At 40.9% G+C, this 25,503-nt stretch overlaps 1 protein-coding gene across 5 annotated transcripts in view; it reads left to right on the top strand.

Annotated features, from left to right (window-relative positions):
- MYBPC1 (myosin binding protein C, slow type) overlaps positions 1-22,404 on the top strand; it is a 111,552-nt gene extending 89,148 nt beyond the window's left edge. For 3 of the 5 annotated variants that reach the window (XM_014517912.2, XM_006019523.3, XM_014517914.2), the window contains 6 exons: positions 801-996; positions 1,881-2,020; positions 5,837-5,996; positions 6,380-6,516; positions 7,316-7,502; positions 21,834-22,404. In XM_014517912.2, coding sequence (XP_014373398.1) covers positions 801-996; positions 1,881-2,020; positions 5,837-5,996; positions 6,380-6,516; positions 7,316-7,502; positions 21,834-21,928 — 915 coding nt within the window. In that variant the 3' untranslated portion in view covers positions 21,929-22,404. Of the gene's footprint in view, positions 1-800; positions 997-1,880; positions 2,021-5,836; positions 5,997-6,379; positions 6,517-7,315; positions 7,503-12,744; positions 12,804-14,139; positions 14,180-21,833 lie in introns of all 5 variants that reach the window. The other 2 variants (XM_006019525.3, XM_014517913.2) reach the window with 2 other exon arrangements.
- The last annotated feature ends 3,099 nt before the right edge of the window (positions 22,405-25,503 follow it).

The raw sequence follows: 25,503 nt of genomic DNA, 5'->3' as shown, positions 1-25,503 counted from the left end.
AATTTATTGCACTGCTGAGTAGTCCCATCAGATACAAATGGTATCTGGCAGCACAGTAAATTACTGCGCTTAAACACATGTGTAGATGGTGACATTGGAATTAGTTTACTCCATCTTAAATTGATCCAGAGTATATTCAGTCACACTAATTGCATGTGTAGATGTGCCTTCTATGTATTACTGCTCCTGAGAAATTACAAGACAACAACCTTTTAATTTTAACAATGAGACAAGAAAAAGACCAGACTAGATATGTACAAATATAGATTTTTCTATTTCTATTTTGTATTATCAAAATTTTTTAAAAGAAAATCAGTTTGGGTCAAACCAATACAGAAATGTTTCAAACTGTTAAGCAAAATGAAGAAACAAAAGTATTATTTTGGGTCACTCCAAAACACTGATTTTCCCCCTTTTTCTTATAGCTTCCTTTATTTAAAAAAAAATCAACTTTGAAATGAAAAAAAACTGTTTCAAAATGAAAAGTCAAAGATCTTTGTTTAAAAATGGAGAACAATTTGTTTCTATGTCTTTGTATCCTTTTCTTTACTTTCTTTCAACTGAAACTATTTGTTGCAGCCATCCTGAATGTATAGATACTACTAGTCTCCTCCAAAAAGACAGTGTTGGATAAATATACTGTTTGCTGGGGAAAAAAATGCTTCCAGCTTTATATTTGGTAGCCTCTGAATTGTTTGGGGGGATTGTTTATTTTATTAAATTTCTACCATTCTTATTCATTGAGATATTTATTTCCTCTTTGTGACTGTCACTCCATCCAAAAATAATATTTTTTACAGGGAAAACCAAAGGCAAGGGTATCTTGGAAGAAAAATGGTGCTTCCGTAGACAAGAATGATATCAATATCCGCAACAGTGAAAACGACACTATCATCTTTATCCGAAAGGCAGAGAGATGCCATTCTGGAATTTATGTTCTGAAAGTGAAAGTAGAAAACTTGGTGGATAAAGCTACAATAGATATTCAAATAGTTGGTACGTTAAAATAAATAAGGGCACCGTGGCCACACAGATTCCCAAAACATATTACTCAGTAGCAGGATAATTAGAGATTCCTTGTAAGAACTTCCTCTTTTATACACATCTCCTCCAGCCTACTTGGCCAAATCTTCTGGTCCAGGTTTCAGCTGGTGTAAATAGGAATCTTCTAATAAGATGTCAGTACTCAAACTGAACATTACAGTCCTACATCAGAATCATGTCCTGTTTCAGTTGTTTAGGTTGCTTTTTCTGTTAGTAGTTATTTTAGTCACTAACGGTCTTTATTATGGTTGTTAAATGGTCAGATCTGGCATAACTCTGTGTAATAAGAGTTACTGTTTTCCTCCAGTGTTTAAAAGGCTATGATGGAACAAAGAGAGATCTGGGAAATCTCAAATACTATTAATCTGTATTTCTACTATCTTTATATATTATAGGCAGAGATAGAAGCACAGCGTATATTTAAGGTTGCCTGAATCTTCCTATTTTAAGCCCATATTATCAGTCGCTTTTAACATTGCCAAGATAACATAGTCATCAGATGAAGTAGGCTGCTGCCTACAAAAGCTTATGCCTCTCTGAATGAGTTAGTCTTTAAGGTGCCACGCTGCCCTGCTTTCTGCAAGATAACATATGATCGTGCGATCAAAAATGGCATTGTAATGCATAGGCAAAAAGGGGTCATATTAAGTTTGCTCAAACCACCTTAATCCTGATATTTCCTAACTTTTGAATCCTTGACTTGGCAACTTCATTGTCCTTTCAGTGTTTTTATTTGTGTGTGTATGTACATGTATATATGTTATAATATAGATTATATTAAAACTAGAGAAAGAACAAAAGAAATGACAGATGACATTGCCATATTATCTTTACAGATCGCCCAGGACCACCAGAGATTGTAAAGATTGATGATGTGTGGGGAGAAAATGTTGCCTTATCTTGGCAGCCACCAAAAGATAATGGCAATGCTGCCATTACTGGATATACAATTCAAAAAGCAGATAAGAAGAGCATGGTAAGTATTATATATATATAAATCCTCACATGGTGACCACAAAGATAATCCTTTTCAGTATAAAAAGCCCTAATAATTTACATAAATATAGATGGGTAAGGCATGGCATTCTTACAGAACAACACCACTGCTCAGAAAATCTGAAAAAGTCTCCTGAAAATCCTACAATTTATAAATGGATACTTGCATATTTATAATTTTTCAGTCAGATTATAGTTGGGAGAATGAGGGGCACCAGAACAGAGTTGGAGTTTAGAGATATAGGAGCTAAACCACTGGATGAAAGTCAAGAATCCCAGATTTTCTTCTTAGCCCTGTTATAGGTCTGTTGTGTGACCTTTGGCAAATCGTTTCATGTCACTGCTACTTATAGGAATAAATGACACTTACCTCATTTGCAAAGTGCTTTCAGATTTACAGATGAAAAGTGCTATATAGAGCAAAACATCATTCTTTCATAAAGCAACCACCTATTTTACGCTCCGTAAGAAACAATGATTGGGTACCTATATTGAATATGTACTGCAAATTCAGATTGTGAATTTGAGATGTGAACCAGTTTGCATGGCAAGAATACCAATACACAGACCTGCCATGTGATGGTGGACAGGTCAGTTTGCCTTTCTCTGCTATTCTGTATCACCTCCCATCCTGTGTCTCTTGTCTCTTTCTACATTGAAGGCCAGTGTTGTTCACCTAGGTCAGGTACAAACATTACACATAAACCAATATAAGTGACTGAAAACCAGTCTAGACCTGTAACAGAAGAGAAGTTTAATGCACATAGACTGGTTTAACATGGCAGAACCCAGTTTAAGATAGACCTGGATGGATGTAGTATCAGATTTAATGTTTAGGTTATACTGGTCTATCGAACTTCTGTACCAGATCCCTGTGCCCAGCAGACTACAGCTGGCTTGCGAGGGGTTAATGTGCAGCCTGTGGGCTCCCACCTGGCTGCCACTCCCCCATTGCTCTGGCTACTGTGGCAGGCAGAGACTTGGGTCTCTGGGGCAGGATAGCGTGACAAGAGCCCTGGTGAGCTTGGTGCCCATTTGGCAGCACTAACAGAGGGTCTCAGGCAGGCGGCTCATATTGCTCATGTGCCAGTAGTGGGATGGAGGGGATGGCCTACCTTGTAGTGGCAGCAGGGGGCTCACACCGCAGGAGAGCCGTGAGGTGGGGCATGCCCATGTGGTGGTAGCTGAGGATAGGGGCTTGCTCACACGGTGATAGCATTGGGGATACTTATGTGGCAGTGGAGGGCTTGTGATGCTCATGTGGCAAGGGGGGGATACACATGGCAGGGGTCCCAGGAAATCCATGTGGCCCTGTGGCATGCAGCCTGCACAGTGTGCAGCCCAAGACCCACAATCTGTGGCCCCCATCCGCTCTGAAGTTGGACAGCTCTACTGTAAGCTATTTGGGCCAGGAATAGTCTCTACTATTTGTTTGTGCACTTCCCAGTCTCTTTTGAGGCTTCTACGTATTGGTGTAATAAGAATGTGAGTAACAACAACTGCCAAGTGTCCTCTTGGGGATCGTGGGACAGCCACTCCGTGCTACCTTTGCATTGTCTGTGCAGGAACAGAGAGATAACAAGCAGCTTCCATGCCCTTGGTGGTAGCAGGGGCAGCCAGAGCAGCTAGGAAGATAGAGGAAGCAGCTGGGCCTGTGAGAAGTGGCTAGTATTTGCTTTGGATTCAGATTCGGCCAATTTGGGGGACAGTGATTTGATTCAGTGGTTTGAATCACTGTCCCAATTTGATTCAGCTGAATCTGATTCGAAGATTTGGCTGCTGCCGAATCTCTGAATCAGCCAGGCCAGGACCATCCCCTGCCCACTCTCCCAGCCCAGTAATGGCTTCCCCAACTCCTGGCACTTGTTCAAAAAAAATCCCCGACTCAGTGGGTACTGCCAGGCAGGGGGTGATCCCCACTGCCACCCACTGCCCTGTGCCATGCTCTGCATGAGCCCCAGAAGCCCCGAGACCACTGCAGGAGCAGTGAGTCCCAGGGCTTTTCTTGGCTTTTTTTTTCTTAAAGGGCTGGAGCTGGCCTGGGTGGGGCACCCATGGGGGGCCTGGGGGAACAGGGGAGGCAGGGGGCTCATGGCAGAACCCCCCCATGCAGCGTGGGGCAGTGAGGGGCAGCAGGGATACGGGGGTCGGGGGGGTGGCAGGGGGCTTTTGCAAAGATCCAGAGAGCTTCAAATTGATTCAGACCTTTTAATTGGTCACCTGATTTGATTCAGATTCAGAGATTCGGCCACCGAATCGGCCCGAATCTCCTCTGAATTGAATCACCACCCGAAGCTTCGCGCAGCCCTAGCAACAGCTATTCTTGTGCCCCTCAGAATTGGCACCAGGGGCTGGTGGCCCTATCACCAAGCCTAGTTATGCTACTAGGCAGGAACTCTACTCTTGCAGCACAGATGGATTGCTACATAACAGCAATTTCCAAACGTTAATTTAAAACCGGTTGTCCTGAGGAGTAGAGAAAACTCCCATTTTCTCTGGAGAGGAAAATCATTTCTGAGCACTAATTCTGGGAAGTCTAAACTGGTGTGGCTCTTAATGATTAGTAAATTCCAGTACAAACACCAACACAAGATGCTTGCACAAATATACACTGTGAGAAATGAAGAAGACATGGAAGAGCAGCAGAAATTTAAGAGAATGATTAATGGTCATATTCTTCTTAATATTAACTACATTTTTAGCATTAGGCCCCTTATTCTCAGTTTGCTATGTAGACATTGCTTACCAAGATCAAATTCAAATTTGCTATTTAAAGAGATGGCTTTCATCTAAACATGGGTCTCTTGAGAGCTATGCAGAGAGATGCCTGAAGCAATATGCACTGGTGCACTTAAGACCTCCCAAGAGAGGAGTGCCCTGCCAGAAATCACAGGAATTCAGAGTGGATGAAGTCACATTTGCAGGACTTTTGTTAGCAGAGGGGAAAAGCCATACTGTACAGTAAAAGCATGTTTCTGTCCAACTTTGCCTGCTAGAGTTGTCAGCCACTGTTTTAGCAAGCCACTACACTAAGTTTTGTCAGCTTCTCATTGTACTCTTGCAAATTATTTCATAACTGTAATTAACAATTAACTGGAAGACATATCAACTGGCTACTGGGTGAACTTTATGCGTTATTCTTGCTAGATTGTACTGGTGCTGCTGCTATGAGAGAGCCTCAAAGACCTGGCCCTTGATCTGTACTTTGGGTTTATGCACACTTCTTCCTACTCTATAAACTCTTACTGAATCACAGGAAATCACCTGTGATTACATCCAGTGATTGTTCCCCGTAATCAATTGGTTATGTAAGCTGTTAGAGGAGGAGAACATTAGTAAAAGAAGGTACTGGCCTGTGACACACTGAAAAGTTATTTGCTTCCCCACTCTCCCTCCCAACTCGGTCACTAGCTTTCATATTTGCAGTTAAATGTTATCATCAGTATGAAACCTAAATAACAGATCCTGCCTTTCCTCTCCTACACAAGATGACCTTTGTATTATTGTATTTCCTAGGGTGATGCCACCTGGATAACAAAGAGAAAGTGACAATTTCATAGGGTCCACTTTCCATTTAGCCGTCACTGCTCAGTTATAAACAGAATGTGGCATCTTAAATCATCCTGTTATTGTGGAATGATCCCCAGGAAGTAGCTTAGTTATTTTATTATTATTCATATAAGTTTCTTTAAAAATCATCTTACACTTCCATATGTATGGAGACCATTCCAAATGGGTCACTGCTGACAAATGGACTGCACTGTAGAAAAACTTACTCGGTGTTTGTGTCTTCCAGGAATGGTTTACTGTAATTGAACACTGGAACAGAACCAATGCCACCATTACTGAACTCATCATAGGAAATGAATACTATTTCCGGATCTTCTCTGAAAACATGTGTGGCCTCAGTGATGACGCAACAATGACCAGAGAGAGTGCTGTGATTGCAAAGGATGGTTAGCTAGCTATTATATATCTGAAGGGAAAGGGTGGTTTCAGAATATGGAAGATAAAAGGCAAAGAGAATTTGTGCTTGATTCTCCACTATTTGCATCTGATGTAGTCACTTACACCTGGACAGAATAAGTAAAAATTGTTTCCATAATGATTTTAAATAATTTCACATTCAGGATGCACAATCTATATAACATAAACAAAGATTACAGTACCTCTTCAGGCTTGATTCTGCTCTCACATCAGTAACAATTAGTGCAATAAAACAGGGTTGCAGTGGTATTTAAAGCAGCTCATATCAGTGTAGGTTCAGGCTTCCCTTGAAAAACACGTAAACATTTGGCTTTGTTCTAACATTGACTGAAATCACATATTTATTTTATAGGTAAAGTCTACAAAAATCCAGTTTATGAAGACTTTGATTTCACGGAAGCACCTATGTTTACTCAGCCTTTAATTAACACATATGCTGTAGCTGGTTATAATGCTACTTTGAACTGCAGTGTCAGAGGAAACCCTAAGGTATGGTTAACCAGGCACAAATATTTTCTATTATTTTTTCACCTTTTTATAATTCACAGACTTGGTCTAAGGAAAATGAACAATTAGGAGTAGGAGTCAGAATTCCTCCCTGCTTTGCCATATTCACGGGAAGTCCTACTTCCTTCCACCCCCACAATTTACCCACTTGCAGCATGGATAATATGTTTCCTGAGTCCCTGGCAGTAGTTTTCAACCTTTTTAGACTATTTACATTAGACTATCACCTAGAAGCCTGGCTCAGGATCCCAGTCCCATTGTGCTAGACATTCCAACTGCTCATTCTTTGATCCATTTGACATTCTTTGATCCATTTTACAGAGTAGAAAATTGAACTGACCCTGTAAAATAATTACTAATAATTTCTGCTTTTTTAAGAAAGGGTTTCTAGTCCACTCTTCACTTTCAGGGATTCTGATTATGTTCTATAGAAAGATTATGATTTAAAAAAAATACTTTATTGACCAATTTAGAATGACTGAATCTTGGAAGTTACTATTCAGCTCTTTCTTATATGGCACATGTATCATATTGATAACTGATCCACATTTGTATACTACCTAAATAATTATCTTGCTTCAATTAGATTAAAGAATAAAGGCTACAAGGCAAGACCTGTGGCATAATATGGCCTCAGTTGATTCTTGGATATGGGCTGCAGCTTTCTTTTTGTCAACATTTTTTCATTGCATATCATTTTAATGTATCATTCAACTTGAATGCAAGGTCACCAAAAAGACAACATTTCAGTGAATATATTTGTGTGTGTTTTTTACCTCAGCCTAAAATAAGCTGGATGAAAAACAAAGTGGTTATACTGAATGACCCAAGATACAGAATGTTTAGTAACCAAGGTGTCTGTACCTTGGATATCCGCAAACCTAGCCCTTATGATGGAGGCACTTACACTTGCAAAGCAGCCAATCAACTTGGGGAAGCAGAAGTTGATTGCAAACTGGAAGTGAAAGGTAAGTTGTTTCAATCAGTTCAAATACACTGCTTGTTGAGGTATCTAATATGTATGATTCAATCATGTACAAAGCAAGATAAGAGGGAAGCATAGAAACTTTCTTTTTCTCATCAAACAAAGACAAGAATTTGGTTTACTGCATAAGAGAAAGTAAACCATATTGGTGGATTTATTATTGAATGTCAGCATATTTGTGCTCTCAGGTCTATAATATATAATCTACTTGTTTTATTCGAATAATCATTGACTTCAAGAGTTGTTTCATGAGTGGAGCAGTGACAAGATATGCCCTTTTGGGACCAGAAGGTACTGCTATTGTGGCAAGCGTCATAGATGTACTGTAAAATACATTCAGGATTAGACAAAGGAGTTCCGGAGGACAGGCATGCTTCTAAAACAAACTTAAAAGGAATCAAATTAAACATGTCAATAAAATTTGTCAGTGTTAAAAGGGAAAAAAAAAGGAAAGAGAAAATGGTATCTGCTTTACAATGGCTCTCACCTATTGGGATATCTCAGAACCCTGATATTTTGCTAAAAACCCTAGTATTTTGTCAAAAGGAAAATAAAATTACTCTTTATGTAATACCTAATAAGCATGCTCCCCAGAACCTTGTCTATACCATCAGCTAAAATTGTGTTAAGATATTACACAAAGATGATACTGAGCCCTTAATCTGTAATTTCCTGTTAATGAGCCTTTATGGGAATCTAGTCTTAACTTTGGGCAGGGGCCCAGCCAATAAAAGCACAGACTGGTCCATAGAATTGTGGAGCATTAATCACTTCCATGTAGATCACTTTGCTTTCCTGCACCAACCACATTACAGTGCAGTAGAGAATCTAATTTAATGCAGAAGTTGATAGTATTTTAGCTGTTTGTGAGATCAGACCAAATCTAGCAATACTGTTCCCTGGTACAACGGACTTCAAATTTGATCTGTACTTATTCAAGGAAAGATGTACTATAGGAAAAGTATGAGCACACTTAGCCTATCTGTGCAGAGCTTCAGCTTGTAGAATTTCCTCTGAAATATATAGGAGTTTTGGCATCTGAAAGGGTGACAGGTAGGATTATTATGATTTTTGTGCTAGAAACCATGATTCATTAGCCTTATCCAAAATTAGTTATACAGCAATCATGCCTTAGCTAAAGTACACTAACGTTTATTATGAAAATAAATGTGTTGAATTGCTTAAGTTAGAGATGGAAAGGACCTATCTGCATCTACATAGTTCTTCCAGTTGTCACTTGTCTCCTATAGTATATTCCCCGTGTTTTGCCCAATCTGCTATTAAAACCTTTTGTAATGGGGACTTCTATGACTTCTTCCTGAAGGAGAGTCTCCCATAGGCTAGGAGATCTAATTGCTGCATTTGTTTTAAAAAGAATACATACCACTTTTTTCTCACGTACAACACACACCTTTCCCACAAGAATCAGTCCACCCAAATTGAGGTTTATGTGTTAAGAAGGGAAGCTGTTTTCTTTCCTGGAAAAGAAACACCGTGCATGCCATGCAGCTACCAAAGTAGCTGCCACTTGTGTTGTTCTCAGAAGGATGAAGGGCTGGAGTCCTGTGTTAACTGTCCCACAGCTGTAGCTATTGGCAGTGCCTGAAGCAGCAAGTGAGCAGCTGGTAGTATCTTCTGATGTGTAAATAACACTATATTTATAGGAACTTATTAAAAAAACACTCCTTACAGGAAAGAATTAATAGTTATGCTACTGCCCTTGCAAGGGTCTGGGGCCTGGCCTTGTGAAACACGGAGGAAGTCCTCCTGGGAATATAGAGGGTGCTGACAGACGTACACTCCCTGCTGTAACTCATGCCATTTCGTAGAAAGAGCCATGAGTTACAGCGTTTCCCTAGATCCAACAGATGTTCACTGTTGGGTTTGGGGGGTTGGGAAATCAAGGCCGCTGTGTGTCTAGTCCTGTTCCCCCCTGCCCCTCACAGCTCTGGTGCTGTGTTCAGAATGGGAGCAGGGGAAGGGAACAGAGGGGGCTCAATCTTGGGTTTGCCCATCCTGCACTGGAGGGTGAGGCAGTGGGTTGAAGCCCCCCACCTCAGGCTGGGCACCAGGGGTAGGGCTGGGCTATATCAGGCCAGCCCTGCTCCCAGCACTTGCTGACACAAGTTAATGAAGGTGCTTTGCTTTGGAGCGCCTTCATCTGAAGCCTCATGAAATCTTTTTTACAAAAAACACTTTTCCTCCCACATACTGCCTTCCAAAAAAACAAAGTGCATGGTATTTAAGTGTGTGCTATATGAGAGTAAATACTGTAGAAGGAATTCTTGCCATACAAAAGGAGGAGAAAATGTATTGTTCCTTGCCAGAGGGCAAAATAAGAGGCAGTGGGCTTAAAATACAGTAAAATCTTTGTTATCTGGCATCCCTACCCAGGGTAAGGGGATTGCCGGTTATGTAAAAAATCCGGTTATCTGAAATAACCTGGCAGAGGTTTTCAGGTAATGCAGAGTGGTGGGGGGAAGGGGCAATGGCGGCCACACATGGAGTGGGTAGGGGGCTGCGTGGCGGCAGCCACACGTGGAGCAGCAACAGTGCAGGGTGGTGGGTGATGGTGAAGGCTGCCGCATGCAAACTTTCCCCTGGCCTCCCCGCCATGTCTGGCCGACCGGCCAGAAATTCCAGTTAAAAGAATTTCCGGTTACTTAAATGCCGGATAACAATGATTTTACTGTACAGCAAAGCATGTTTAGATTAAACATCAAGAACTGCCTAACTGCAAAAATAGTAGGACAGTGGAACAAGCTGTCTAGGGAAATAGTAGAATCTCCTTCACAGGAGGTTTTCAAGCAAAAGTTGGATAGGTAGCATTTGTGCAACATCCTATTTGTTCAGGGAGTTGGATTTAGTTGTTCTTTGAGGTCTCTTTCAACCTTATGACTCCATACAGACTTTGAAAAAGCTATGAAAGAGTAGTAGGCTAGTCACTTGCAACCTTGAGGGCATTCCTTTACTTTCATTCATGAACATTTCATTCATAAACATGAATGCTAGATAGCTTACCATGGGCTGGTGTATCTTGAAATGCTCCTAAGGCCCAACCCAACACCTGTTGAAGTCAATGGGATCCAGTAGCAAATAGTACGAAAAGCATAGACCTGTAGCAAATAGTATGAAAAGCATATGTTTAGAAGAGTGTCTATTAATAAAAAGGTTTATTCTGTTTGTGTCATTGTTTTGTAGGTAATGAAGCAAACATTTAATATTTGTATATTCTTATAGAGCTCATTCTATTTGTTTTGAATTGCAGTTAAGAGTATGGCTGCATGAGCAAGTTAGTATGAGGCAACCTAGGGTGTAAATTTAGAGCGTATTAACTGCTCTGTTCATAAAGTTGCACATTTATTTAATGGGTAGTAGTGTCCAGGCCTTTCTTACCAAACTTATTTGGTATGTGACTCCTATTTCATTCCTAATTCCTGACAACTCTGAGCTATGAATCCTCTCCTTTATTTATATTCCTGTCCTGAATTCAGCATATTTGATCACTTATTTATCTACCTTTCAAAAGGATTTTTGAACTTTTATCTTGTTAGGCTCAAATACAGTAGGTGTCCTATGAAGGCTTATGCTTGCTGCTGTTAAAATCAGTGAGAGTTTAACTAGTTCATGCTATGGTTGCAGGATCAAGCCTACTCTTAGCCATTGTACTATATGCAAACCAATGCCCAGTTTAGATTTACTATGTGAAATATAAACAAATGCAAATAGATATCACACAGCCAGATTTAAAAAGTAACTTAATCCATTCCCCGCCATTCATTTACAATGCCTTTCTCCATTGGCTTGTGCCACTCTGTTAACTCCCCAGCCTGTATGTTGCATTAGCAAGAGATGTCTGAGCAGCTCAATCACACACAGAAAAAAGGTGATTTTTGGAGGGATGGTGTTCAGAATCACTGGAAACAGACTTGTGTGTGTGCATATATGCACGTGTGTGAATTTAACACTATACTTCAGCTTTACTCCAATTAGTAAAAATTAGGGACTGATCTTACAATCCTTACTCAGGGAACATTGACTGGGTAAGGACTGCTAAAATTTAAGGGATGCTACAAACTGGTAAGCTTCACAGTTGCACTACTATAGCTGTAGGTCTTTGGATAACAATTCAGGTTACCTTATACAAAAGTATATATACACTAAATGATGGGTTTTTTTCAAATAGGCCAGAATTTTATCTACCTGTTTCTGAGCTGTGGGCAATCTCTTTTATAATATATACATAACATTATTTTTAGGAACGTCACAAAGGTATTTTGGATATAGTCTCTTACTATAACTATTACTTTTTACTTCTTTAAATGCCACAGTTTGAAAGTAATGTGCACTTGTATTACACTGAACTTTTTAAAGCTTTTTTGCCACTTTGCTTAAATGTATTACACTTCAAATCCAAACTATCAGCTCTTACAAACTTACCTTTCATTTCTTTACTCTTTTATTGACAATAATAGACACAATAGATAAAATAACTGTCTCATTTTAAAATCTTCCTTTACTCTCATTGAAATGTTTTTTGATCAGTAATCTTTATTCCTGATAACAGCTAGTACTAAACTAATCTTTTCCTGGTCAATTAGATGTACTTAAAATTGTGAATATATAAGCTATTTACTACAATAGCATAACAAGCTGTCTTTCTCCACAAGTATGCTAAAAAGTTCACCTTGTAGTTTGTACTAGATGGTTTTTAAGAAAAATAGATCTACCTGAACTGTTTTGGAAAAGCACAGACTATACAAACACAAAATTCAATTTAAACTATTATATAAAAAGATAATATTTCCTCTTCCTAAGGAAAATAAATTATATATATATTTAAAATTCCTGGAGCATGATTTCAAATGGTTGCTGATTTGTCATTAGACTTTGTAATCGGTTCCGTGTTTTGCTTTCTGTAAATGCTGTGTTTTTAAGCAATAAGAACATGATTCAAAGCTCACTGACGCCAATGGAAAGACTGGATTTGCCTCAAGAAGATATTTTGTGTGATCCTGTTGTCATGAGATAATTGATTGCTTTAGAGAGAGGTTTTAAGAATGAAGCCAAGGATGCTTACCACTTATAACTTAATAGATCGTAATGAATTATGAGAAAAGTTACAATTGGTGTTAATTGTGTTGAAAAAAAATAAGTTGTTAACAGTTAACTGCCAAAAATTTCATATGAGAATAAATACCACTACAAATATTCTAATTCTGCAGTGATATATCATGGAATAATTAACCCAGGAGAACCATTCTTCTTGGCGGGGAAGAAACAGGTTTACAATACAGCATTCTCCACTGGACATTCCATTCCATTCCATTCCTCTTTTTTTTTTTAACATAAAAATGCATTTGCATGTAAAGTGTGAATTTATTTTTTTAGATTGTATAGTGTCTCATGGCATAGATTGGCTATGTCATATGAGCAAAGAAGGCCAAATTAATCAAGAAAGCAGGAACTAACTTCAGACTTATAAAAGATCTTGACATATTTCTACTCTGTCACTAGGCATAATAATACATATATAGGTAAAGAATTTATTTAATATATGCAATAGTTTTATGTGGCCTGTACACTTACTGGAAAAAAGAAGTATCACCCAGGTCTCCATTTATTTTTAAAATCATCCTTCTTTATAGACGAGATTTCTATTCAGAATTGTTGCTGAGAATGTCAATCTGTGCTGGTGCTTAACACACAAAGTCTAAAGAGGAAATCTCAGTCTTACTTAAGTCAATGGGAGTTTTGCTATTGACTTTAGCAAAACTAGGATTTTTCTGTTACATCGAATCTTACAGGATTCTACTCTTAGCTTTAGTGTACTTACACTAGCAGAGAACTTAGCTTTATTTGACCTCACTAAAATTGCGGAAAAAATATAGCCTTTTTAAAATACAAGGATGCCCAAACATTGAAGTTTCTAATATTACAGTTTTGCAGACTTGCATTGTCAAAATTAAAATCTGCTAAACTATTAGGCTAGAACATGGTCTTACCATTTTAAGCATTAAATGGCTGCTAGAATTCCACCTGTATAGTGCTCATATGTATGTACTGCATAGTTAATACGAATAATTAAAGGTAAGGGTTCCTATGGAGTAAATGGCATGCCTTAAATAATATAAATATGGATCCATGCAAGGTATATGATAGGGTACAGGTATATAACTGAGCTGTACTTGATAATTTTGCCTTTTGCAGTTTCAACATATATATATATTTATATATATAATTCTGTGCTTTGTGTGTGGCATTTTCCTCTGGTGAAAAATGCTATATATATATATGTATATATGTTTTAGCTTCTTCTGAAGCTAAGTTTGGAAACATCTATCATAAAAGTAAGTTGCATTGTTTGGCTCCAGTAGATTAATTACAGAGCCAGTCATATTTGTACGTCTGAATAACGATTTCACTTATTAATGATAATTTTGAAGTGGTACTGGATCCCTGCCTTCTACTTTCCATGTGTTTCTATTCCTACATATTTTACATGACTAAGGATTAAAACATCATCTTGTCATAATTGTGAACATCATTTCACACACAAAGTTCTCTCTACTTTTGTGTTAGCAATTAAATGGTTATTTCTCTTTCTCTCTCTCCCTTAGTTGCACAGTAAGGATTTTTGAATGTATATAGTCATCTAAGGTAAGCTTTCATATGGTCCTTGCATATGAAGCTTATGTCTGTTTTCATGTCATACAATGCCTTCCAAGTATGGCTTAATTTTCATTATGTCACTTAATGAAAATGTTTTTTATCTCAATAACACCTAGTAACATTTATTTATTCTACAGTATCCCTCAACTAACAGCTAACATCTAATCTTTCAAATAATTGCTTGCTACAGTAACTCCCTTTAGGAGAACATCTACTTATTTTCTAACAGCGCAAATGCCTCAATTGTATTTAAATAGCATGAGTTAGGTTAATTACTTAATATTGATAAAAATGCAAGTAACCTCAGAGCATTCTGCATCTACAGTCAGTTATTTGCATCTAGGGATAGACGCCTAAATACATTACATTTCTTTATCACTTAATTTTACTTTAAAATGAATGATTCTTTTCAAAATCTGTACTACACATGTTTTAAAGAATGCTAAAAAGCATGCCATTTTTGTCTGTATTGTGCATTTACCTAAGATGGGAAAAGCACAGCTCTGAAAAACCGACAGTGTTGGACAAGGTAGCTCAGTTGCTTAAAATTACAGTTAAATAATGTTGCTTTAGCTGGATGATAACAATAATAATGTTAATAACAGATATAGCAGATTGACCAAAAATGTATAAGCAGAATAAAATTTATACAAATATCAGATCCCGTGGCTATATATAGCTGAAGCACATTTTTCTCAATTGGAGATAACAATAAACTCAATCTGAAAATGTATGTATGCTTTAAAACTCTTGGTGTACTTCAGAAGAGTTACAGAAGGTAAGTGAGAGTTTAGTGGTTGCTTTTGCACCTTGTAGAAATGAATATCCTTGTAGGCTTATAAAAGCTATAGTATCTCACACATCAATCCTCTTCACTGAGGGAGGACCTCCTAACATTTTAGCAAAATATTTATCAATGCTCCACTGTCCTTCCAAACTCCTCTCCTAATCTAGCTTACTTCACTACAGTTAGAAGATACACTCATCATTTTTTCCTTTACAAATTCTCCTCATACTTATTTTCAAATGTCAGTTATTGTTCTAGATATGTTGTTCATTACTTGTACTATTTAATTATAGTAGTACTTACAGGATGCAACAGAAATAGGTACACACTTCACTGTGCTAGGCATAGCACAACCACATTTACTTTCTAAAGTACAATAGGAAAAGGAAAATCTTCTTGTCTTTTCAATAGAGTAAAATCTACTTGAAAGATCATGGGCCAGATTCCACTCTCCATTACACACAGTTAAATCCTAAAAAACTCTGCTGGTTTCATGGTAATCCCAGATATATTTTGCTTGTGTAACTAAAAGCAGATTTGTTCCCATAGAGTAGTGGATATAAAACAACATGCCTTCCAAACCGTGTAAGCCTGAGATAGTGGAAGATGCCAACTCTGCCCCTGGATAGCTGTTCAACAGATAATGTAGCTTGCCAGTAAGCTCCAAACAAAGTTCAAATTCACAGAGAAAAGAAACAACTTTACAGGGATTTGAGAGGAAAAAGAAATGCCCTGCACTAGTAGACCCTGGTTTTCCTTGGGGCTTGTGGGCACTACAGGCAGCTGACCAACTAACCTGACCCAATCAACGGCAGAGCAATATAGTTAGCTGCATTACTCTGAAGTCAAGCAGAAGGCAGGGTAGATGTGTACCTTTATAGACTAACCAAAGTAGGTAGGTAGATAGATCAAGCGATCAATTAATCTACTTTGGTTAGTCTGTAGGGTGCAAATTTACCCTGCCATCTGTTCATCCATGGCAGCTCCTTCTTGTGAATTGGTCTGGGGTGTCTTCAACTATGGATTTCATTAGCTCCAGTGGCTAGCACTAGATGTCTATAGTGGAGAACATAAATGTGTCTTAATCTATGGTGGGAGGAAGCACTGTGACAAAATGAACTGTAGTAAGTGAAAGTGCAAACAGAAGTGAGTTTTCACCCAAGTTTTCTGGCCCCTGAAAGCACTTTACAGCTGTGACCAAACAGAAGTGCACAGCTGCAGAGCACTTCAAAAGGGCCCAATCCCATGAAAATCTGAACCCTTATTGCATGAGGATTCAGATAAAGATGCTCCAAAACGAAGCATCTTCAGTAACTTGTGTCTGTACTGCCTCCCAGACGCAGCACTGTTTTTAGAATGGGAGAGTGGAAAGGGAGAAGTAGGATTTCAGTCTGGGATTTTTTTTAGTGGGTGCTGGAGGGTGGAGTGGGTTATGAGTTCCCTCCACTCCTTTTCCCCCCTCCCATTCTGAAAATAGCACTGGGGCTGGGAATGGGGAGAGGCATTGCTAGGGAAGGTGGCTGCCCGCTCACAAAAGCTGGATTCCCCAACCTCCCAGACTCAACAGCAAACTTTGGTTGGGTCCGGGGGACCATTGCAACTCATGACACCTTCCTGCAAATGGGGACAATGTGGAGCTGCTCTTCTGTTTGCTCCTTGACTTACATTTTCAAAGTGCTATCAGCAACAGAGGGTGCATCTACACATATATTTTACTGTGGAGTTGACTAATTAGCTCTGTGATAAAGTGTCATAGTTTACATGTGCACCAGTATTAGGGTGCAGTAAATTAATGAACTAGTACTATCTTACTGTGGAGTAATTACATGTGATCAAATGCACGTGTAGACTGTGACAGGGATGACTGGGTCACAAGGGTGCTAAAGGGTGTGGGCTACCAGTCACTTAGCCTCACACTGGACCACCTTTGTGTCCCAGCTAGTCCCTCCACCACCCAGAGCCACCATCCAGAGCCCAGGGCTGACCCCCTGGGTCCCCCAGGCTGTTCTGCCCTGGTTCAAAGTGCTGTGGTCCCAAGTACACATGCAGATGCTGTGCCCAGGAGTAGCTGAGTCCAGCGTGAACTGCACCAGAGTTTATTTCTTTGTATTAATTGTATGTGTAGATACACACAGAGGGTGCTAACCATAACTCCTCTTAGGATAAAAACCTAAAATTGATCTTACCATTTCAGTTTTTTCCCCAAAATTGGGCTCCAGAGATCTCAAAGAGCAGCTCTGACAATAATATCTTTGGTTTTTAAGACAGCTGTTGCTGTTTACTTGAAGAAAGTGGCTGCCAGTGCTGGAAGGGCATGAATAGTAAACACAGCTTCCTTCCAGAATTACCCCATGATTATTTCCCTGCGTGTTTGCTCCCCTTCATACAATGCAGAAGGAGAGCATGTGACCTCTGGGATTTCCTTAAGGACAATGTGTTGGAAACACATTGAGATCTCAGGAGTTGTTTGCTCCTACTCTTTAGTCATAGTGCTAGAGAAACCCCTCTCCCCATTAAAGCTTCTAAAGCTAAAATGAAATGTCACTACTGAATTTTAGTAGAGGAGACTTTTAACACAGATAAGAACATTTTTATTACAACTTTATTGATTTTGAATTTCTGGCCAGATTTCCACAGGACTTTCTAAAATCAGGCTATATATATATAGGTGACTAAATATGGGCTGGTTGAGAATTATCTAGCAAAACAGTAGGGCTGTGCGAGGCTTTGGACTGTGCTTCAGATCTGGAGAAGCTTTGGACGCTTCGGAGTCTGAAGCAGCATGTCCAGATCAAAGTGCTGGCTTTGCTGGCTTTCTGAAGCAGTTCAGAGCTTCCAAACCCCTCCGGAAAAGCTTCAGAGCGGCTTTGGAGATCCGGACATAGAGTATAATGGGGAATCAATGAAATATCTATAACTTTGTTGTTTTTTGTCTGATTTGGATGAAACTTGCAGGGATGGTAGCCCCTGGTAAGGCCACAAAGCCTGCCAAGTTTCAAGAAGATAGGTGCAGGGGGTTGGGGGAAACTGCAGCCCAAATTTTTTTAAGCAAAACTTATGTCATGTGTATGTGTTACACCACATGGGGGTGAAAACTGCAAGGTTGGTAGCCCCTGGTGAGGCCACAAAGCCTGCCAAATTTTAAGGAGATAGGTGCAGGGGTTTGGGGGGAATTGCACCTCAAGTTGCAGACAAGCAAAACTTGTGTTATGGGTAACACTGTGCGTGTTAAGGTGCAGCAGGGTGAAAGCTGCAGGACTGCTAGCCCCTGCTGAGGCCACGAGGCAAAACGCGTGACATGGGTGTTTGTGCAACTGACTGTCTCTGTCTTGGGGCAGTTGAGTATCTATATTGATTATTTCCTCTCCTTAGTCTGTGGTTTTGTAGGTGTTAATCCTTGCTAATTAACTCATAATCACCTTAGTTAGCAAGGATTAACACCCCTAGAACCACAGGCTAAGGAGAGAAAATAATCAATACAGACAATCAACTGCCCCAAGACAGAGACAGTCAGTTGCACAAGCACCCATGTCACAAGCTTTGCCTGTCAGCTGCTAGGGGCGCAGGGCCCCAGAACCCCCCTGCACCTATCTCCTTGACAGCTGGCAGGCTTCGTGGCCTCAGCAGGGGCTAACAGGTCTGCAGCTTTCACCCTGCTGCGCCTCAACACACACAGTGTCACCCATGTCACAAGTTTTGCTTGTCCGCAGCTTGAGGTGCAGTTTCCCCCAAACCCCTGCACCTATCTCCTTGAAACTTGGCAGGCTTTGTAGCCTCACCAGGGGCTACACCCCTGCAGGTTTCACTGCCCTGTGGTATAACACATAGACGTGACATGAGTTCTACTTTCAAGAATTTGGGGTGCAGTTCCCCCCGAACCTCTACACCGATCTTCTTGAAACTTGGGGGGCTTCATGCTCTCAGCAGAGGCTACCATCCCTGCAAATCATTCAAAAAACAACAAAGTTATAGATATTTCATTGATTCCCCATTATACCCTATGGATCTCTGAGGTGGCTCCAAAGCTTCGGAGCCACTTCGGCCGGATCAAAGCGGAAACCCAATCCGGAGCTCCAGATCGGATCGCTGGTATCCAAAGTGACCAGATCTGAAGCCCAATCAAATAGTTGCCTACTTGCGCAAGCCTACAAAACAGGGTTTCATTGGATGCTGCCAACTTTGTCAAACATAAATGTTTTATAAACCATAGCAGTTTGAACGATCTTCTGATGAAATCCAGGCTCATTTCAAGACAGTAAGACTGTTGGTTACATGCCAACCCATCATCCAACACTTTGGGGCAGCCCCAAAATGAAGCCTTTTCCCAGTCAAGAGACTTCAGAGCCCTGCCATACAGACTGCCTGAAGGCCAGGGGCCTCACAGCTTTCAGACTCTCAGACCAGTTGTCCTGGGAGCCTGGCTATAGCTGAGATGCTGCAACTTGGTGCCTTGAAACCCTGAGAAGCCCAACTCAAACCAGAAATCTCTGTTTTTTTGGCTTTTTTCTGTGGAGCGAGGAACTTACAGCCAGATCTTCTTGGCTTGTGGCTCTATAACAGGGAACCCTGCTACATGGCAGGGCTGACCCACAGCTCTAGAACTGGAAACCCATCCTAGGATTTCCATGTTCTGCAGCAGGAAATCTGAAAGCCCTGAGAGGCTTCAGATCTACCGGGTACCCAACTTCTCAGTCCTGCCATGAGGATAATCCCAGGACTGAAGGAGTGGAATCCATGGCTGGGGGCAGAAAGGCCTAAAAACACCAGCTTAAGGTGAAATTTCAGGGCTTCCATGCTCTCCATTCCAAAAATTGAAGCGAGAAAGACCCAGGTTCCTAGCTCAAAGGCTCATGATTCAGGTGTAGTGCCTGGATTTCTTTTCTTTTTTCTATCATTCCTTGGCTAGGGACAGACATTACACATAAACTAGTTTAAGAGATCAGAAGCTGCTTTAAACCTGTAATAGAACAGATGTCCAGCGCACATAAACCGGTTTGAAAATGGCTGAAACCGGTTTGAGATGAACCTGGTTGAATGTAATATCAGACTTAATTGATTTGGGTCAAACCAGTTTATGCAATGTCTGTCCCAGACTCCTTGCTGGTTTAAGATAAACCAGACTCCCCCAGCATCCTGGCATGCTGTCCAGGCTGGGTGGGGCTCTCTGCTCCACAGCAGGGCTGGCCTCTCCGCTCTGCTCCCTGGCTGCAGCTCTGACAGAGACTTGCAGGCACAGCAGCATCTGCCTGGCTCTCCCCCTCCCCTCACCACTCCCTGCTAAGCAGGGATCCCCTGTTCCCTCTGCCTTACACAGACACCTCAGCATTAGCTAGCAGACCACATGGTGGTTACGGTCTGTGCTGTGTCAGACAGCAGTGTCAACTTAGGGCTTTTTGGAGATAATCAACAGCTCAGCTAGTAATGTCCCTCTGTTCCTTCTTTGTTTAAAAAGAGCTTGAATTAATGAGAGTCTGTTTTGTTTTCTGATGGGGTGATAAATGCTGATAACAGAGCTGATAAATGCTCTGTTATCTCTGTTATCAAGGAGGGGGGGGAACCTCTCCCTAAACCTGTTGGGGCCTGGCCACACCCTTCTCAGCTCAGCACTGTACAAGGGAAGGGAGGGCTGCTGTAGCACCCTTCCCCCAGCTTCTAGCTTGAGCCACTGCAGGCATGTGCTGGGATGTCTGTGCAGTTACAAAGTGATTTAACCTAGCCAGCTTAGACTAAACTACAAAGATTGAATCAATTTAGGCTCAGGCTTTTTGAATGTCTGTCCCTAGCCCTAGTGGAAAGTCACTTCCCTAGCCGTTGAGAGCAGCCAAGAAGCAGGGGCATAGAGTCTGTACCAGCCACAGCTGATTCAGGAACTTTAAAGCTCAGGTCCACTAATTAAATTTAAGTTAGTAAATTTTAAAGTTAAACGCTACTTCAAAACATTTTCACAGGGGTTTCCACAATTTCTTTCTATTTCAAAATGGAATGGACATTTTTCAGAATTTCTCACAGAACTAATTTTTTTTTACATTCATTATGTCTACTTCAGAACCTAAATTGAAGCAGCTATTTTTGAAAATCATGGGTTTTTTATACACTTCTTCCCCATGCTTAAGTAACATACACTGTCATCAAATATTTCAAGAGACATAGTAAATACTTTGCTACATATTGGGGAATATAAAATACAGCTTTATAATAATAATCTTTGTGGCCATGTCTACATAAGCGGCTGACTGCACAGTTGTAACTGTGCAGTCACTTAGTACTTGCTTGACCAAGTACTAAATGACTGCAAGGTAATGGGTGTTACTGCGCCGTCCCATCACCATTTTTTTTTCAGATGCTACTGTGCAGTAGTGTTGCCATCACAGTTCATGCCTGGTGACGCTAGGTCACCATAGGTCTCATTAAGACTCTCCCTGTCTGTTCTTTACAAGTTTTCTTATTTCTAAGAACCTCAGCTGTTTTCTACAGTTAACTTTCTGGTCTAAGTTTTATCTGAGCTATGCCTCATACAGCCCCATTAAAATCAGTTTCAGTGCTGAGAAGGTTACGTAAAGAATTATGAAGGGGGTTTTGTTGAGTTCAACAGATGACCAGATTTGGCCTACAAAATGTGAAATTAAGCCCTGTGCTTCAATTCTCATTAGAAGGCTTATGTAGTGAATAACTCTTGTATTGGCCTTTGGCATAGGGGTGAATTTCTTCCTATGTCAAGAATAAACATAGCGTAGGTGTGGACTAAATCTATGTCATTGTCCATATTTTGCAGAGGGCCAGGAAAGACTTTAAAAGTATTAAAAAAAAAAAAAAAAAAGCTTTAATTTTAAAAATGTTATAATTTCTTGTCCATAGGTGGACTTTCATTCTTCAAGCTGTTAATGGATGGGGTGCCACCGCATATCATTGATTCATATATGCGAGAAGTGCAAGCAGGCAAACCTGAGTGACAGTGAGAGTCCACCCACAGTGCTTCCCTGCCACTGCACTGGAGACTGGTAGCCAGCATTACAACATTTTAATTCTTGCAATGGCAGCACAAGTGGGCGGTTGTTTTTGATGTTGTGTTTGTTTTCCCTACCTGCTGCAGTAAAGAGAAAAATTATGCATGGATTGTTTCTGGGTTGAAATTAAATAACTAAAGCCAACACACACTTTGTAATGTTCAGCATTGTTTCCTGTTTGATATTATGTTTGTTTTTTAATGAGGAAAGAGAAAAGCTTTGTAATAAGCATGAGAAGACAATCATAGTTTATTCTCAATAGTGCAAGGCATGTTGTTGTTAGAGTGACAGTATACTGAGCAACCAATGGCAATGCAATAAGGCCTTGACATATACCTCTTTTGATAATGGAACTTAATCATCTAACAGTAGCTTAACAGAATACTGTTTCATTATAAAGTGTTTAATATACATGTACTTAATGGTCATTTCAGTTGAAAAAAAATTCATTTGTTATGACTCGCCCATAAATCAAGTCTCTCAACTGAAATTAAAGTGTTTTATTTAATGTACAATAAAAATTAAGTGTTTAAACTGTACTGAAACATTGGGTATTGATTTTTACTATGGTTGTCCTACAGCAACTCATTATATTATTTATTTTACATATTCTGGAGGCACCAGTGAGAACCTGGGCCCCAAGGTAATAAGTGCTACACAAGCATATGAAAACTTGCTCTTTATCCAGAATGCTTACAAGACAAGACAGTTAGCATATAGAGTTTGAGGGAAGGAGGATGCTATTAGATACATACAACTTTATTTGCCTTTATTTCAGTACACTTAATTACTATCTTATTTACTTGCATACCACACACATACCCTTTCCCCCCAAAATCAGCCCTGTAGAATTGGGCTTTGTGTCTTAAGCAGGAAAGCTGATTTTTCTATACTGCAATAGAAGTATGCAGACACTGTGCAGTAATGCTGCCGACATGACTGGAACCTTTCTATGGCCCCAGCACGCAGAAGGAGTAAAGTCCTACATTAACCCTTTCAGCACTGTATGTTGTGCCTGAACGACCAAATTGAGATGATTCAGGGCAAGTGAACTGCTGCATGCAGTCTATAATATCTTGATGAGGCTTGTAGCCTGGAAACACCAATTTATTATTTGCAGGGATTCATATAAATACAGTAAATGAGTCTCACTACTGCCTTTGCAAGGATCTAAGGTAGGGGTGGGCAACTACTTGGGCTGGAGGGCCACTTAAGAAGTTTGGGTAAGCTGTTGTGGGCTGAGGGGGAGGTGCTGACCTGGCCCAATGCAACTGCAGGATGGGGGGCAATCGTGGCTCTGTCCCAGGCCCTGGCCTTGCTCTGTCAACTCCCTGTGAATCCCAGCCCCACCCACCTTTTCTGCTCCCAGATGCTGCTTCTCACCCACATGTGGCCCAATCCCATCCACCTGCCTGAGTGTGCCCTGCCCACAGGAGTCCCAGGCCAATCTCCATGGAGTCCCTGCCCACCTGCCTGCTCCATCTAGTGCCCCCAGTGATGGTTATGGGGAGGATGGCCTGGGATGCCCAAGGAGTGGGGCTGGGGCTGCCAGCAATAGCGAAGCATGCACCTGCTCCCAGATGGGGGCAGTGGGGGCTGCCAGGAAACCAAGTCTGACTACTGTACTGCCCCAACCCCGTAGTCCCGCTGCCCAACCCCAGAGACTACAGCTCCTAGCATGCCCAGGAGCCACACATGGGAATGGGGCAGGCTGTGCCCAGCAGCACCTCCATGCCCAGAGTTGACAGGACTGGCCACACACGCCACAGTCTGGGCTGCTCCCTGCACCTGGACTAAGCAGGGCTGAGGGACCCCTTGGTATCCCTTGGAATCCCTTGGCAGCCTAGATTCAGCCTGTGGGCCATATTTTGCCCACCCCTGATCTAGGGCCTGATTTTGTTGCTGTCCCGCTGCATCAGGACATTTCTGCAGCCTCACCCGGACTGCGATCTGGGATGCCATAGTTCTTGGACATTCTGTGTTTCTAGAAGGACTTACTCTATGTCAGTCAGCCATAACTTGGAAAGAATCTTTTATTCTACCTTTTGCCTTCCCAAAGCCAGGTGGGCTATGTGAGAAAATGCAGTATGAATAGAATTAGTGACAATTCTCTTCCTGTTTTTGTCAAGCTCTTCCTCACTAATTGATTTATTATATTCATCACAACAAATGCATTATTCATAAATATACAATCTTTGACATTCTGTTCCTATCATATAAGGTGGGAAAGAAAGATAATGTTTGTATGGAGAGTTTTATGAGAGTTAAAATGGTTACATTAATTTCCAGTTCTAGCAACATTAACCTCCAAGAGAACCAAATGATCATATTTAATACAGCGGGTATTTTTCTTTAGCTCTCCATAAAATGCTGAAGAATACCAGCTACAATATAACATGTGACTTGGCTGGGTTCTTAGTTATATTATCCTGTCATTTATTTACCAATTACTACTCCAACTGCATATAGAAACTGTGTTACAGGGTGCAATCTAGTTGTCATGTTCAAAGGTTTGTTATGTTATTAGAATAACTGATTGATGTAATAATACAAAAACACACAAAAAAATACAACAGACAAGCTGTCAGTGTTACATCTTCAAAGAAGTATTATCATGAAAAAATATAAAACAGTAAATAAGCCATTACGACTAAGACAGCCTTTTCTCACTGTATGATACCACTGAGCTACAGTTTCTACATTACTTTTAAAGGCATCCTAACTGCCACTTCCCCTATGTGTATCTGTTCCCTCAGTCATAGGACTCTGCATAAGACAATCAGGTGGCCAATATAAATTAGAGCTGATTTTAGGCCAAGGGGGTGCAATTATTTTGGGTGGAGGGCTGCTTAGCAAGTTTTGGTGAGCTGTCAAGGGCTGTGTGGGGTAGCACCCCCCCTCCCCTTGACATTTGCCCTGACTCCCTGGTTGCCAGTGTGGGACCAGAAATCCCACCCCACCCTCCCACCCCCAGCCCCTGACCTTTGCCACCAGAAGTCTCTCCCCTTGTCCCCCAGAAATACTCCTTTTGGAAAGTGGGGTTGCCACGGGAGATGGAGGGAGACGATCCCGATGCGGGGGGAAAGAGGGAAAGGGGCCAAGAGGTTTCCTTGGCTCACCAGAGAAATCCAGAGCAGCCTAAGGGCAAAAAGGGGGGCATATAAGCAGTGGAAACAGGGAGAGATTACTAAAGAGGAGTATACCTCCTCAGCTCGCAGTTGTAGGGAGGCAGTTAGAAAGGCCAAAGCTACCATGGAGCTGAGGATGGCATCCCAAGTTAAGGATAATAAAAAATTGTTTTTCAGATGTATAGGGAGTAAAAGAAAGGCCCAGGGCAGAATAGGACCGTTACTGAATGGGCAAAAGCAATTGGCAGACAGGGGGGACAAGGCTGAACTCTTCAATGAGTTCTTTGCCTCAGTGTTCCTAAACGAGGCGCAAGACAAGTCTCACCATGGGATTGTAGCGAGGCAGTAGCAGGGCACCAGACTACCAAGCATTGACCTTGGGATGGTGAAGAG

This window comes from Alligator sinensis, unplaced genomic scaffold, assembly GCF_000455745.1.
Source record: "Alligator sinensis unplaced genomic scaffold, ASM45574v1 scaffold74_2, whole genome shotgun sequence".
NCBI lineage: Eukaryota > Metazoa > Chordata > Crocodylia > Alligatoridae > Alligator > Alligator sinensis.
Note: the sequence above shows the minus strand (reverse complement) of the source record. Positions and strands in the feature narration are given on the sequence as shown.